This window comes from Pholcus phalangioides, unplaced genomic scaffold (genome assembly GCF_987345545.1).
Source record: "Pholcus phalangioides strain wild (caught in Gottingen) unplaced genomic scaffold, Ppha-v1.0 ptg000008l_1, whole genome shotgun sequence".
NCBI lineage: Eukaryota > Metazoa > Arthropoda > Arachnida > Araneae > Pholcidae > Pholcus > Pholcus phalangioides.
Window position 1 is genome coordinate 38,150,262 of NW_028301601.1, and position 16,208 is coordinate 38,166,469.

Here is a 16,208-nt window from a genome sequence, read left to right on the forward strand (position 1 = left end):
TGAAGCTATGCATTTATTTATCATACATGAGAGTAGACACTACCTTCATTATTATGAAAATTATGAATCTGAAAATAAATATCGATTTATTTTACAGGGATGCATTTATACATATCAACATTATTGTGCAATTTAAATTATGGCCGTGACAAAGACTTGTGTGTATTTCATTATCTTTTGCCCATATTGACATTCATATTTCATTCATAGATCCATGCGAGGGAAGTGCAACTTGTGGACCAAATGCAGAATGCAGAGTTAATGATCATCGTCCTGTCTGTAGCTGTAGAGAAGGTTTTGTTGGGCGACCAAATGCTAACGTTGGCTGCATGCGCCCATTAGTTGTATGTGCAAATGAACCTTGTCCACCAGGACTTACATGCCACAATGGACGCTGCAGAAGTAAATTTTTCATTTTATTTTCTCATTTCCAAACAAAGTTGCCATAAGACGCGCATGTATCAGGCTATTGATGCATATTCTTGGATAAAGAAAGAAGTTTAGTCTTTAATAAAAGTTTCTGGCCAAAAATGACTCCCATTTTTTGTTATTAGCAATAATTCTGTTCAATATTCTGATATCGTCTTTCTATTCCATAGTGCCTTGTAATACAGTTCGAGATTGTGCGGTTAATGAAAAATGTATTGACACTCGTTGTTATGTGCAGTGTATCAGAGACAGGGACTGTTATTCTGGTGAAATATGTGAACAGAATTTCTGCAGAGGTGAGTGATTAATCTTTAATTTTGTTTATCTGTGTATTTGTATGCTATAAAATGTCGATATTGACAGAACCATTTAAAGAAGAGACAATCATGATGGGGGAGACGTCTAGAGAGGTATTTATTCATAAACACTTTCATGTTGTACAGGTACGACTTGGAGAGAGACAGAGGAAGAAAGAGATTGCACATTATCTTCTGCTCTACAATCTTTTGCTCTTCACCAACTACAATATTATTGACTATATCAGATTCTTCTTTTGAGGGTTCAACTCTCAACTAAAAGAGTTCAGTTCTCAGAACTTTTACAATAATTTTTAGTTAGTTACTCAAAGTGTATAGAATTTTGTGTATGGAAATTGTTGAGAGATCATAATTTCTAATTCCTTACTCATTTGATGAATCCAAGTAGGAAATAAAAATGAAATTAATTATTAAAATTTTTTTTTTAAAAAGAAAAAAATTTATTTCACATATGATTATTTTCATTTTTTAGTATGTCCACCATAAAACTTTGCATAGATTGAAAACTAATTCACATTATATTCATCTTATAGTTGGTTGCCGAGCAGATACTGAATGTGCTTTCCACGAGGCTTGTATAAACAACCATTGTATCAGTAAGTAATATTTTTTAAATTATTAGGAGATGCCTATTTTTCAAATCATTTATAAAATATTTATCATATTATGGATATCTTTTATGGCCCCTAAATGTTCTTATTCATTATTGAATTCTGTAAATTCCCATATTGCTCTCATAAGATAGAATTAGGCTCTAGCAATTATGAAATTCTAGGAACATGATTTATTTTAAATAATGTCTCTTCTTAGTTTTTTAAGTGCATTAAATTGTTTTTTATTAACATACAATGTTGATTGAAAATTATGAGACTTCTTATTGAACTTCATTTTCCCCTATATAAACGTATGTTTAAGTGCATACTCACCCATGAAATGAAAGCAGATTAAATATATTTCTAAATTTCTTCTGGGTCTGTAAGTCTTCCAATAAGTTGTTATTCAGGTATTCATTTTAATGCTAATTATCTTTTATAGATCCATGTGATAGTCCAACAGCATGTGGTACAAATGCCAACTGTGATGTCATAAGTCATTCCATTCACTGTACTTGTCCGAGTGGACTCGAAGGAGATGCCTACACCAAGTGTGACAGAGGTACGAATGATTTTATTCAAAATTTAATGTTACTCATATTACATGGCTTATAAAATAACATTTTACACATTTAGTTACTGCTGAAATTTTGGGCCAATCTTGATTTGTAGCCTTCTGAAGGCAATTTCATACATGACTATACATTGACAAATTTTGAAAAGATAAAAAACTTTAGAAAAATATTCTGATTTGAATTCAGGTACGGTTTGGATGTGATATTAAATTCTATAAATGCAACCAACTGCAAATTAAATTTTAAAGCACTGTCTAACACAAAGCACTGTCTAACAAATGTCTAACACTTAAAAATGAAGTTATAACAACATATGGCATATGAAGGCACAACATATAATCACATGAAGAATAATATGCTATGGCCATTGCAATGAATAATTTTGCTACTTACAATCACTAAGTATAAGATTTTTCATTTCAGTTATACATAGATGTGATGCCGATGACAGGTGTGGCTTGGGAAGATATTGTGAAGATACCATCTGTCGAGGTAAAAATTAAATTTTATAAATGTTTAACAGTAAAAATTATTTTTATAATCTGCATTTGAAAAGCATCTTATTTTCTGTAACGCTTTAGTATTTTGAAACACATCTTCCATCTCTCTCTCTTTTTTTCTAATCTATTACTCTAGAGCAGGGATCAGCAACTAAGTTTAACCAATGAGCTACTTGATTTGCTCACTAAGCATCAACTCTGCTGTATGTTGCAAGTTTTTGCTATTACGTTTTCCTGTACATCCCACCAAATCTACCCAGAAATTCTTTATGCTTCATCTTTTCTTATTATCGACTTTTCGAAATGCAACTAAAAATATTTAAATTTATTCTTTTATAAATTTTTATTGCAAGGATTTTAAAAGGAAAATCATCAGAAAAAGAATTATTAAGCGATTGATCAAAATAGTGGTTGTGATTACTCCCTTATTGGTTGATGGCAATTGACAAGTTTTTGATCATGATCATTGCATTATCACTGAGATTAAATTCCTAATTACTTATATGCACTATACTTTGTATTTTTCTGTGCTTATAGACAGTGTGCACATGCACAATATTATGACATTTTCAGTGCATACAAATTAGCACTATGTCATACAACTATTTAAATTTTTTTTAATTGATTGTCCTTTTTTATATTAGTTTTTCTTTTCTTTGTATAACTAATTTTAACTTTGTATAACTAATGTAACACAGTAACATATAGTTACTGTGTTACATTTTATAGTGTCTAATAAATCTATATTTCACAATTTATAGTTATTAAAGTCATTTTCATTTCATATTTTCATACAGTAAATATATGAGAATATATGTATATGTATTAATCTGCATGTAACTTTGTTTCGTTATAGTTACATGTAGCAGTGATAATGAATGCCTTGACAATGAGAAATGCGTTGAAAGAAGATGCAGTGGTAAGTTAATCCTTCATTTTTCCAAGCTGTTTTAACTGCTTATAACCACCCTAAAAATTATTAACAAAGTTTTATAATTAAGTTATGTTTGATATTTTCCTTCCAACTTACAGTCATATGCACAAATGACAAGAGTTGTCCAACAGGATTCATTTGTGAATTGGGTCAATGTCTAGGTATGTACTTGCTTTGCTCTTCCCTCTTTAAATTCTGTCAATCATTGGATTTATTTTTCATGAAATCGATGTAGTAAATTAAATTTTAAGTATTTTATCTAATTGAGAGATTTTTTCCCATGCCTTATTGGTTTTAAAAAATTATTCTTTGTTGCAGCTGGTTGTCGTCGTGATATAGAATGTCCTTTGACTGAAGCATGCATAAACAATCAATGCTTAAGTGAGTTATACTATTAAACATGTTTCCTTGTTATTTTGCTATTTATCACATGTTTTGTAACAATAATGAAATAATAAATACAGTATTTTCACAAAATATAAGCCCTAGCATGATTTTTCAGGATGCTCCTAATATTATACCTACTACGAAAATAAGCCCTAGTCGAAATTGTCAGTCAGATGCATTATATTATACATTTGTTGTTGCAACACACAATGAATGAATTAAACTATATAAAATGATAATGACTTTATTTTTACATATTATTAAATAAAAATATAAATAAATGATATCATTAAAATTAATATTTGAAATAAATTATAATATAAGCTATATATAATTAAATTTTTGTTAACACTCAAGCAGGCATCCTTGGACGAGAGGTGAATGTCTATGTAAATAGATAAATTTGAGTTTTTGGCTTTTACCAAAGGAAATGGAAAAAGTTACTGCTCACTACATTTCTGATGATAAATAAAAAAGAAACGTATGACATATTTTGTGGCTACACAATGAATAATATTGTCAAAGTAAACAAGTAAACAACCAGTACAATTTGATGCTGAGAATCAAATGAAGTAATGGGTATTTCCAGCTGACTTGGACATATGGGGTCACCTCATTTGGTCCTGAAAATCTGAACTGTGAACTTCTTGTTTACTTCAAACAACAACACCCAAATGTTCTGTTGAACATCAGTTCAGCATTTGCAATTTTTTGTTGATTTTTATGTAATCATCATTCAAAAAAAGAAATAGCTATTCTACCAAAAAATAAGCCTTAGCGTGGGTTTTTCAGCTAACATAAGCCCTACCCGAAAATAAACTCTAACGCATTTGTTGAAGCAAAAATTAATATAAGACCGGATCTTTTTTGGAAGGAGGGGGAAACAGTAAACTGAATGAAAAAAGAATTTCATGAATTTAAGAAAAAAAAAACATGTAGCACCATGTATCATAGCATCAAACTTTTCAGAAGTATTTTTTTCAAAGAACATTGGTCTCTAATAAACAACACTGTTCATGCTTAATATACCTAATAAAATTCCTATCTTTTAGATCCCTGTGCAAGCCCAACTGCTTGTGGCACAAAAGCTCAATGCCAGCCAGTCAACCATCGTCCATTGTGCACTTGTCTTCCAGAACACACTGGCGATCCAAGAGTGGAATGCTCAAGGGGTCTGTTTCTTTTTTCATTATTTTGTATTATATCAAGTGAATGAAATACCAGTTTTTACATAAAAATCATGTGTTTCAATTAATAATTTTCTTTAAAAGAAATAGAGTTAATTTGTCAAATTTATTGCATTTTTTTTTACACACATTCATTCATTTTTTGAAATTACATCATTCTTAAAAAAAATGCAAAACTGCATTCTGATATCTTACTCGAAAATTGAGCTTTGTTATTTTCCATTGCAGTTGAATGCATCATTGATACTGATTGTGGAAGTGGGAAAATATGCCAGAACTATCGTTGTCTGGGTATGCAAAATGCTCTAGTATTTCAATTTATATGACAAATCAGACAATCGTGTTACCAGGTTAAGTGAAATGCAGAGCCGTCTTAAGAGCATCATGGGTCCCTGGGCCAAATGATTTTTCAGGACAATTCTCAAAAAATGCAACTACTTCTCATTTTTCTGAGGCCCCTGGGCCGTACCTGGGTGAGCCCATGCATTAAGACGGCACTGGTGAAATGCTGATCTGGTTTATATGTATGTTTGATTAACACATGATCTTCAATAAATGTTGATATGTCTCTTGAATTAAAATTACACAATGATTGATCTTAATTTTTCAATTCATTTCAGTTGGTTGCAGATCTGATCAAGGCTGCCATGACAATGAAGTGTGCATCAGTCGACAGTGTCAACGACTATGCAAATTCAGTGATACTTGTGGCACCAGGGCATTATGTCATGCTGAAGCTCACAGAGCTATTTGTTCATGTCCACCTGATCATGTTGGAAATCCATTATTTGAATGCAGAAAAGGTCAGGAAAAACATTATTGTCAATTTAGCGTTTTATTGTCTAATTAAATTCAATTACATGCACAAATATTTTTCACATGAACATAAAATTATAAAACATATTTACAGTTGAACCCCAATTTAACGCCACCATTTATTTCACAAAATTCTGGTACTATAACGGGTTTGGCGTTTTATCAAATTACAGTTTTACACATGTTGGGTCTAGAAAGTGAAAATTTCTTCATTATAAATTTTTGGCATGAAGCAGGTTTGGCACAACATCAGGGGTGTTGCAACAGGGTTTGACTCAGGGCTGTAGTGTGCCTTTTCGGGACCCTGGAATAAACTTTTCCTTGGGGTCCTTTGTGAAAGGGTTGTTGTTGTGAAAACTAAATATAAACTTTTTGGGGCTCCCCTTATTCAACTTGGAGCCCTGGGGCAGTGTCCCAGTTGCCCCAGCATAGTTACGGCCCTGTTTGACAGTATATAAGATCTTGGATGCATGCAACATCAGTAGGAATAATTTTTTAAACTTGTGTTATATTTTAATCGTAATTTTCCCATTTATGAATACAGTCAATGATCATTATAATGACCCCCATTTCTGCCTGTAGTCAAAAATCAACATCATATTAAAAGGAAAGTAATAGGAGAACCATAAATAATTTTTATGGGCATTGTATAATATTTTATCGTGTATATATAGTTTTTATATAATTATATTTTAATGGGGAGTTGCTGTATTTTAGAAATATACAACATCCATATTTCTTATGGGTATCTTTTTCCTCAGCCACCTCGTTGGGCATTTTGCCTTTTGTGGCCTTGTACAGTAAAACCCCTCTTTTGCAGACACTCGTGGGACAAAAAAAATTGTTCACAAAAAAAGGGGCGACCATATCATAGGGAGTTCCTGTTTTAATTTTATTATACACTATTCACAATAACTGAAATGGTTCTTTATTTGAACATGAATGAAATTCTGACAATAAGAGATGCGCTTTAAGTCATGAAATATATAATTACTGCATGGATATAAAATTAAAATTATAAAAGAAATATTATATGAAGTTTATATACTGAATTAACATCTTTTGGAAAAATTTATCAATCACAGTTTGGTGGGTTTTGCTGAGTATTTCAATGCCTTCAAAATGTACTTAAGCTGTGAAACTAAATACACAATGATTTTCCATCATTGCATTTACAGGAAAATGTATTTAATCAATGCATTGAATTCATTTGCAAAAGCATGAACTCCAATTTTACGTTTTCCACTGTATTTGACATCAATTTTTTCTCTTAGTGATAGACAGTGACGATTACTAGAGTTGGCCACATTAAACAACGTGGAATAATGTAAAATATAAGAGCACAAAAAGCAACACATGATTTCAGACTCTAAAGTCAAAATTTCATTCAAAAGTAGCCAAATATTAAAAGTTGATCAAATATTTAAACTTTTGCTACCATCTAGTGAGAATAATTTGAACCAAAATTATATATACAACTATTGGTGTCGATAAAGAGGTTTTAGTCCAAAAGAACAAATGATGAAAATCGTGTCTATGTCCATATCTGAGAACGACCGTTAAACAGGAACTCAAAATACATTATTCAAATAGGCTTTTGCTGGGATGTTTTTATTTGGCCATAAAACAAGGGTGACTGCATCTGAGGGGTGACCGTTAAGAGGAGTTTTACTGTATTTTTATTTGAAAAACGAATGGGATTGTTATACGAAAACATTTTGGAAGTTGTATTGCAGAGAAGGCATTATTTTCTGCAGTAACTTGTTGGTGTTATTTAAGTTCTCAATCATTCTATGCATGTTATTCACACTAACAACTTTTTTTAAATTTACAGTGGATGGTTTGTGTGAAACTAATGCTGACTGTAGCCATGGAAAAATATGTATCAACAGAAGATGTGAAGGTATGTGTTCAACTGAAATCTTGTCATGTCTCAGAAACTATTTTAAATAAATGTTCAAATTTTTTGTTTCTTTTTGGTCATTATGTCCCTATATCTAAAAATTATAATATTTCCTTTGAGAAACAGCATACTCATTTACTCATTAAGATAATAAAAAGTCTTTTTGTAACATTTTGTGAATTTGAAGTTTCTTTCACCTTTAAAGTTGCCCTGTCTTTAATCATTTCAAATTTTGTCTTTGATAGAGGATGTTGAATGTCGCAAAGATGAAGATTGTCTTCTCGGTCACATTTGTCGTCAAAACAAATGTTTCAGTAAGTGTGGATAGATTGCTACATCAATAACTCAAACATAGAAAGATCTATAAAAAGAATTAATAATAATGATCGTTATTGTTTTGGGCCAATCCCCCCATTACAAGGAAACAAGATGAACAATTAAATTTCTATTTTATATGAAATACGTGCATGGAAAAAAATATATACAAAAACAAAAAGAGAGAGTAAAAAAGATAAAAACAAACAAATTATAAACAGTTGAAAAGCATGCGTGAGTATACGTTCGACCAAACTAAAAGAAATAGATACATATATATTAATGATTAGAGAAATAAAATAAAATGGAAAATTGTGCGCATAAATGAATACATACACACACACACATATATATATATAAATTAACAATAGAAAGTGGGGGAAAGAGAATAGCAGATAGTGGCTCCCATTCATTGTTTTCCTTTTTCCCGAGAATCTTTCAGAACATCTATATGCCCTTGCTCTCTGCTAAAATGAAATTTCTTAGTTTTAGGGTAGACAGGAAAAAGTTTACTATTTGGTGGTATTTTTTATGTCCGTATGTTAGAAAAGAATGTATATTATTATTAGAGTTCGGAAGTTCAGGCAAAATGCCATAAATGCCTTTTTTTGCCTATTTTCAAACTTTTTTGGTAAAATGCCTTTTTTGAAATTTTTGAGCCATAAATGCCTATTTTAACATAGCTTTAAGTTTATTAGTGAATTTCAGAGGCCATAATCTGTAAAACTTGGATATTTTGGACATTGAAAACTTCAAAAGAATTGCTTTTCTTAAAATTTTCCAACTCTCAGTATTATTAAGTACCGTAAGAAAGCCCACTTCCCCCCCCCCCTTCCGGCTCCATTTAGATGCAAACAAGTGATCTGAGAGATTGGCGTTGTCATACATTAACATTGCTTTGGCCGGATCGTGTTAGAAGTGAATGATTTGTTTCAGATGAACGCAGCAATGACTATAGGTGAAATGGATGACTTTGGTGACGTCATGAGCTTTGCGTTGAGGCTTTCTGCTATGGTATAGCTGGTGCTGGTATAGCGAACCGATGATTTTCCCAAGAGGTCTCAAATTAACGTCATGGTTCACAGAAGGTGGGGAGGTGCAGACAGAGCTGGCCATTATTAAACAACCAAACATTAAATGCACAACACACACCATGGCTATTTATTAAAGACACACATACCTAGTATTCGATTAAATTGACAAGAGTCGCCCTGGGGTGTGTGACATATGCACCCACACAGGGCCCCACGTTTGAAGGAGTCCTGCATACATGGTAAAATATTTTTAAAAAAGTCACTTTTTTTTGCAAAAGTAGAACAAGATAGCCATGTTTCAACTATAGAAATTATAATTATTATTCCAAATAATACAAGTAAACGAGAATTATTCGCTACTCAAGGGAGCCCCACACATAATTTTCCTCTACCGACTCCAGGTCTGATAATGGTGTCCCTGGAATCAGCCTAATCCTGAGGGTTCACTAACACTTTATTTTGTGCTTGAAATCAATTTAACTTGGATAATAATGCAGTTATTGTAAACTGCAATTAAAACAATAGCTGGATTAAATGTAATCGATTTTTTAGTTAGTTTTTGGACCCTTAATAACTTTGTTTTTTGTTATTCTTCTTCCTTCCAAAAAATTATAAATGCCTTTTTTTAGTGCCTTTTTGCCTGCCTATTTCGACCGTTTTTAATGCCTAAACTTCCAGGCTCTAATTATTATCGATCAGGATATTGGAAAAATATTTTTTCCTATAGAACTTATAAGTCGGACATTCCATACTACAGCTATGTTAGGGTCCTGCGAAAACCAGACGAAGGTAAATCCAGAGTTTTCCAAGAGAAGTTTGAGATCTGAGGCCCAGTAAAAATTATTTTCTGGACATAATTTTATATATAAAAAGAATTGCTTCATTTACAAAATAACGCAGAAGCAGACCAATACTACAATACACAAATTTTTAGAGATTCAAAATATATAAGTATCCAGCCATTCCTCAGTGTTTGGGAGGGGATCACGTTCCAAGGCTCATGGTGAATACAGAAACTTTGCAAACAATGGAAAGCGTAAACTTTTAATACTGACGGCCATGCAATACATAACTTGCATATCTTTTTTATTGTAACCACAGGAAAACATCACTTTCTAAGTGATAGACATGTAAATTCAAGGCTATATAATAGCAAGTGTAGCCACAACAATGGCTGATCGAAGTTCTTTTTCTTAATATATCTGGTTGTAGATTCATTGATGCTGTAATAATGGGGAACGCAGAAATGACGCTAACCATTGTCAATATTTTGATTTTTCCCCCTTTTTTTCACTTTCACGATAATTTTTCATTTAAATAATAGTCTTTTAGAAACACTTCCAGGAGCACTAGGGAAAACTTTTAGGAGGGGTAATTAAATCATTTATTTAACACGTACAATTTATATTTAGTTCCATTACGAGAGCTAGCACTGAAAAAAGTGTTTTCCAGAAAAATGGGAAGAGACGGTGAATATGAAATCCTCGAATACTGAGAGCAGACTACAATAATTACGTGCAAATGAAAATAAAGGAAACATGCAATTCTATTTAATTAATTTTGAAAGTTGAATACTCTGATTACATGAGAGCTTAAAAAATAAAATTTCTGTTGTCTAAAGATTTTATGTAATTATTTATTCTGAAGATGTTCAACTGAACTTTGATTACTTTTCCTAAGTATCCTGTTAGAAACTACTATTAATATTTTTAGATAATTCAGTTAATTGTGAGCAATGTAATAGTTTTAACTTTTTGACTTCAATATTAGTGGATTTTAATTGTGATGAGTATTTAAAAAACCAATTTTAATATGGCTTGAATAATTGATCGTGTTTTTTTTTTCTTGTATTTCCACTTTCAAGTTGGATGCAGGAGTGATGAAAACTGCCCAATTGATGAAGGATGTTATAACTCTCAATGTCAACGAGTGTGCTCATTGCCAAGGGCTTGTGGTCAACATGCCCGCTGTGAGGCATTAAATCATCGCCCTCATTGCACTTGCCATGCTGGCTACACTGGAAATCCGCAGATTGAATGCCGACCAAGTGAGTAAAATGTAATCATTACAGTTGGTTAAAGGTTGTGATTTATAAAATTTAAACGAGTTCATCGTCTCATCAACAATAACCCTGTATGTAGGTCTCCTCTAAATTTTTCCATTTTTCTTTGTCTAAGGAAGCCATTCAAGTATTAGGTCAGCAAGACTTTTAGTCATGTTTGACCCCCCCCCGTCAGCAAAATTTCGTCAGCTCTGCCCCCCTCCTAGCACACATTGGGATCAGAGAGGTATGCGGGAGAGGAAGGGGCACAAGCCCCACTGCACCCCTCAGACAATCAAAATTTATTTTTCATGCAAAAAATATTTTTTAAACTGTTAAAATTTTTGAATACATTTATATGTCATTATAACCAATTTCTGTTAATTTCAATTCTATTTGAAGGTTAAGAACTCAAAATTTATCTTTAAGATATTTATTGTGACTCACCATCTAAGCCTATATGCTGAACCTATGGCACACCGACCAAATGTGGTCCTTGGAGTTATCTGATGTGGCCTGCCAACTCAGATATAATTTTGTAAAAGTGAACTAAGCAGCAAATTTTCAGATCGCTTAAGTAACTCGTGGCACAATGCCAGAGCATTTAAGCAGCCCATAACACATTTTTAGATCCCTTAAATAACATGTGGTATGTTTTAGAGCACTTGGGTAGCCTGCAGTGCAGTTCTGCATCATTCAAGTTACCTGCGGTACATTCCCAGATTTCTTAAGTAATCCATGCCATAATTACGAACCACTTGAGTGATGCATGGCATGGTTCCAAAGCACTCAAGTCGCCCGCAACATATTTATAGAGCACTTGAAGGGTTCGCAGAATATTTAGAGATCACTAACATGACTGTATAGAGGACATATCAATAGGGAGAACGTTAGTTCAGGTGCCCACAAATTAGGGAAAGGTTTTTCTCGTTTTTGGCATACCGAGTAAGATACCATTAAGGATATTTCATATTTTTATAAAGCGTGGTTGATGACATAAGCATCATTCAAACCCCCCCCCCCCCCGTCATCAAAAGTCAGCAAACCCGAAACTCCCACACCATCGATGCTGACGTAATACTTGAATGGCCCATAATTGCTTCAGTCATTTAGTTGTCTCCAGTTATTTTTCTGATCTCATCCCTCCATTTTGTTTGACAGCACTTTCTTTCACACTAATGTTTCAGGGATATCAATTCAGAATATATGAAGTCTATCTCTTGGCCTGTCTTTTAGCAATGTGTCCAGCTCATTTTCATTCCAAGCATTTAGTTCTTTCTATGACATCATATGCTGTGTTTGGCTTCTCTTATCCAAGTGATTCATTTTCTATCTCTTCATATAAAGCCTAGCATGCATCTTTCCATGCTTCTTTGTGCTGTCTGCAGGCTTTGCATTGCATGTTTCAGCTTCTTAAGTTAGTGTTTTGGAAACACGCACTAGTTGAATAATTTCCTTTTCTATCATTTGATCATTTTTGTTGCACCATGGTTATTTTCTGCACACAAGGGTTAATTATACTAGTACCTACAATTTATTGCCGATTCCGAACGACAGATTTTTCTATACTCACAGAAAGATTGGTGCGCTAGCCCATTGGTGTGGGACTCCCTACGTAGCAATCTTTTTCTGTCTGTACTCCTGTGTCGGGAAAGTTTCTGACATGGATAAACGAAGTTGAACTGTGTATCGAACTCACAACACCTCTAAACATCCTTTGGTACTTTAGGCAAGTATGTTATCGACCTGGGCTACAGCATCCTTTTTCTTTTCAAGCAAGTGCCACATTACTCTTTATATGAACTACTTGTCTCATAACATCAGACTATAATTTTCATACTGTGCTCTAGAATGACATGACATTTGATGCAAATAATCAGCACATAACTACAGTCAATTCAATATATGCGAGTCTGTTTCCATAATACTTATTATGGTATAGTACTGTATACAGTATGTGCACCTATTTTATTTCTAAATAGTCTCATCCAATAATTGAATATGATTAAATTAGAATGAATTATTTTCTCAAATTTTTCTTCATCTCTAGAAGTTTAACATGTTTCACTAATACGATAATGGTAAATATTGCTGTTATTTTGATAAATCTTCCTTCTCCCTCCCTGAAATCTGAATTTTCTACAAGTCAAACTGACTTGTAGGCTTATGTCAAGATAACTTCAAGTTTTTTATCAGCCACCACATATTCGACTTATCAAGATTTGACTGTGTAAGGCATTTTAATTCTTCATCATAAGGATACTCTTGCTCAAGCATTTCTCAAGAGTCACCTTTTTTTTATTATATATATACATTATTCTGAAATTATATGAAGCTTCAAAATTAAAGTAAATTTATTTCTTTTTTTATAACAGTTGGTCCTGAATGTAGACGAAATAGTGACTGTAATCCAGGCCAAGTGTGCCAAGGAGGAAAATGTGCAGGTAAGTTCCAATTATGTCCACTATTATTGAAACTACCAACTTTTGATTAAGCAATAACCAATAACCATTTTGATAAATGCAGCAGTTGACTAAATCTTTTTATTTGTGTGAATGTTGTTTCTTCTAATCATCTGACTTTTTTTGTTTTTCTCAGTTGTTCCTGGTTGTACTTCCGATAATGATTGTAACCCAGGACAAATTTGTGAAAACACTAAATGCTTATGTAAGTTCTAAAGCATTGATATAGGGATCCCTTATTTATTTACTTATACAACTCTTTTATTTGAGATGTCAAGTTCTTACTCTAATTATACAGAAAATTTTAATTTTCACGTTGTTTTTAGATGGATGTCGAAGTCACAGTGATTGCGGCTTCACTCAAGAATGCTTTGAAAACCAATGCCAAAACCCATGTAGACCAGGAAAATGTGGAATCAATGCTGAATGCAGAGCTATTAATCATGCAGCATTATGCCGTTGCCCGCCTGATCATGAAGGGGATCCCAAAGTTCTCTGTAGAGCAAGTAAGTCAGAACTCAATCGTTACTATTCAGTACTTTTCAAATCTTTCCACTGTGTTATTGTGTTTAATACAGCAAAAGTTATGTGGTAAAATAATTCGCAATAGGCTTTGCAGATCAGCTTGTTTTGAAAGAAAAAGTTATACATACACTCCATACAATTGTTTGATCCTACTTTCATTTTGCAGTTCAACTGGAATGTCACGTTGACAAAGATTGTAGTCTTGGAAAAATATGCATCAGTAATCGCTGTCTTGGTGAGAATTTTTGCTTACATCCAATTACAAAATTATAGCTGAAAAGTTTTTAATATTAATTACACTACCAGAAATGTTTTAAAGCTTCCAGAAAATTCTTAACTATTATTATTTTAAATGTTTTTCTTTTTTTTATAGAGGGTTGTCGATACAACCAGCATTGCCCAGATGATAAAGCTTGCATACAAGGCCGTTGTGATACACCATGTAGACCAGGAGCCTGTGGTTTCAAAGCACTCTGCAGAGCAGCTAATCACCAGGCTCAGTGTACTTGTCCATTCGAGCACACTGGAAATGCTAAGACTCAATGTTTACCTGAACAGAGAGGTCACTGCTCGCATAATTCTGATTGTGGTCCGAATGAAGTTTGCGAGAACGATTACTGTATCAGTAAGTTTATTTTATATATACTCTATCTTTTGCTTATAAATTATATTTTTTAACTACTATCAATTAAATGGAAAGCCCAGCACAAGAAGGAAACCAGATAACTCTATTTTTACCATTTTAAAGGCTAAGTAATTTAGGGTTTATAATGCACTAAAATAGTATTTAATTTTGTGCGACAACAAACATGGCTACATTGCATAGGTTAAAAGGTCTTGCTAAGCACCCAAATTGACTGAATTATATTTTTAGTGTTTTAAAATCAATATGTCATCAAGGTTTCAAATTGATGCTCTGAATTAATATCAAAAAATTCTCTAATTAAAAATAAATTGGGAAAACTTTTTTTTGTATAAATATAATCGTAATGTGAATGCATAATATGTGAAGCATATACAAGATTATATATCATCATCACCACAGCATTTAGAGATAAGAGTGTTGCCAGCCAAATTTCATGTCCCATATTTTTAGCCTGTCCACTACACTTACATTTTTAAAGATATGATTTTTCAAGGTTATGATAACTATGCTAATTTTAATTTCCACAAAATTGACTATGAACATTATTATATAACATTCAAATATCAACCAATCTAATTGCATTTCAACTATTCAGAATTGATTCTGAGCATTAAGCAATAATTTTTCTAATAAACATATTTTTTAGCATGATAGGAAACAATAATTATATGACGGTTAAATTCTGGAAATGTTTAGTGCTTACATCAAACAAATATATGTTTTTTTTTCAATGCTCTTATTTACTGTGACAATTAAACCAATGCTGCACTTACACCAAGAAATAATGTGCATTGCTTGATGTGTGAGCATTTGAAATAATTAAGTCTTTTTATTAATTTTCTTTGTTATCATACTAATTTACAGAGTTTAAGGAAAACTCTTTATTGAGTTTAGCTGATTTCATTGGCTTGCTTCTAATTAAATATTATGTAAACATATATATCTGTCTTTCTTCTCAGTTGTTACTGGTTGCCGCTCTGATTCATTTTGCAATGTGGGAGAGATATGCGAAAACAGAAAGTGTATTAGTAAGTTCTATTTTTTGTGCATGAATCTGAAGTTTTAAGACCTTGCTCGGTTGAAAAAATGCAGTCCTTTTTTAATTTTATTCCTTCTTAAACTTTATTTGTTTTAATGAGTCTTACATCTTATCTTTTTAGTTGGATGCAGGCGTGATTCAGACTGTACGTATGACAAAGCTTGTGTGAGTAGCCGTTGTGTTAATCCATGCACAGTCCAAGATCCATGTGGTCGTAACACAGACTGCCGCCCAATTGTTCATCGCCCTCATTGTACATGCAAATCAGGCTTTGAAGGAAATCCATTTGACTATTGTAAAGAATGTAAGCGATAAAATTGTACATATGTAGCATGTTGCACACTAGAGGTGCATCTTTTATTTTCAGTAACAAATACAATTTTTCATTAAATATGATGCATTATTTTTGTTTGTTTCAGCAACAAGACAACAAGTGGAATGCTTATCTGATACTGATTGCTCTCTTGGAAAAATTTGTGAAGCCTCTCGGTGTCTTGGTACGGTG

General features: G+C 32.7%; 1 protein-coding gene across 2 annotated transcripts in view; it reads left to right on the top strand.

Annotated features, from left to right (window-relative positions):
• Nucleotides 1-16,208, top strand: part of LOC149084255 (uncharacterized) — a 191,052-nt gene that overhangs the window by 144,577 nt on the left and 30,267 nt on the right. For both annotated transcript variants that reach the window (XM_089234616.1, XM_089234617.1), the window contains 22 exons: nt 211-402; nt 600-725; nt 1,280-1,342; nt 1,782-1,901; nt 2,338-2,406; nt 3,271-3,333; nt 3,447-3,509; nt 3,667-3,729; nt 4,788-4,907; nt 5,151-5,213; nt 5,543-5,725; nt 7,573-7,641; nt 7,887-7,955; nt 10,855-11,037; nt 13,407-13,475; nt 13,630-13,698; nt 13,820-13,999; nt 14,185-14,253; nt 14,392-14,643; nt 15,624-15,692; nt 15,825-16,007; nt 16,123-16,200. In XM_089234616.1, the coding sequence (XP_089090742.1) occupies nt 211-402; nt 600-725; nt 1,280-1,342; nt 1,782-1,901; nt 2,338-2,406; nt 3,271-3,333; nt 3,447-3,509; nt 3,667-3,729; nt 4,788-4,907; nt 5,151-5,213; nt 5,543-5,725; nt 7,573-7,641; nt 7,887-7,955; nt 10,855-11,037; nt 13,407-13,475; nt 13,630-13,698; nt 13,820-13,999; nt 14,185-14,253; nt 14,392-14,643; nt 15,624-15,692; nt 15,825-16,007; nt 16,123-16,200 (2,415 nt within the window). The remainder of the gene's footprint in view (nt 1-210; nt 403-599; nt 726-1,279; nt 1,343-1,781; nt 1,902-2,337; nt 2,407-3,270; nt 3,334-3,446; nt 3,510-3,666; nt 3,730-4,787; nt 4,908-5,150; nt 5,214-5,542; nt 5,726-7,572; nt 7,642-7,886; nt 7,956-10,854; nt 11,038-13,406; nt 13,476-13,629; nt 13,699-13,819; nt 14,000-14,184; nt 14,254-14,391; nt 14,644-15,623; nt 15,693-15,824; nt 16,008-16,122; nt 16,201-16,208) is intronic.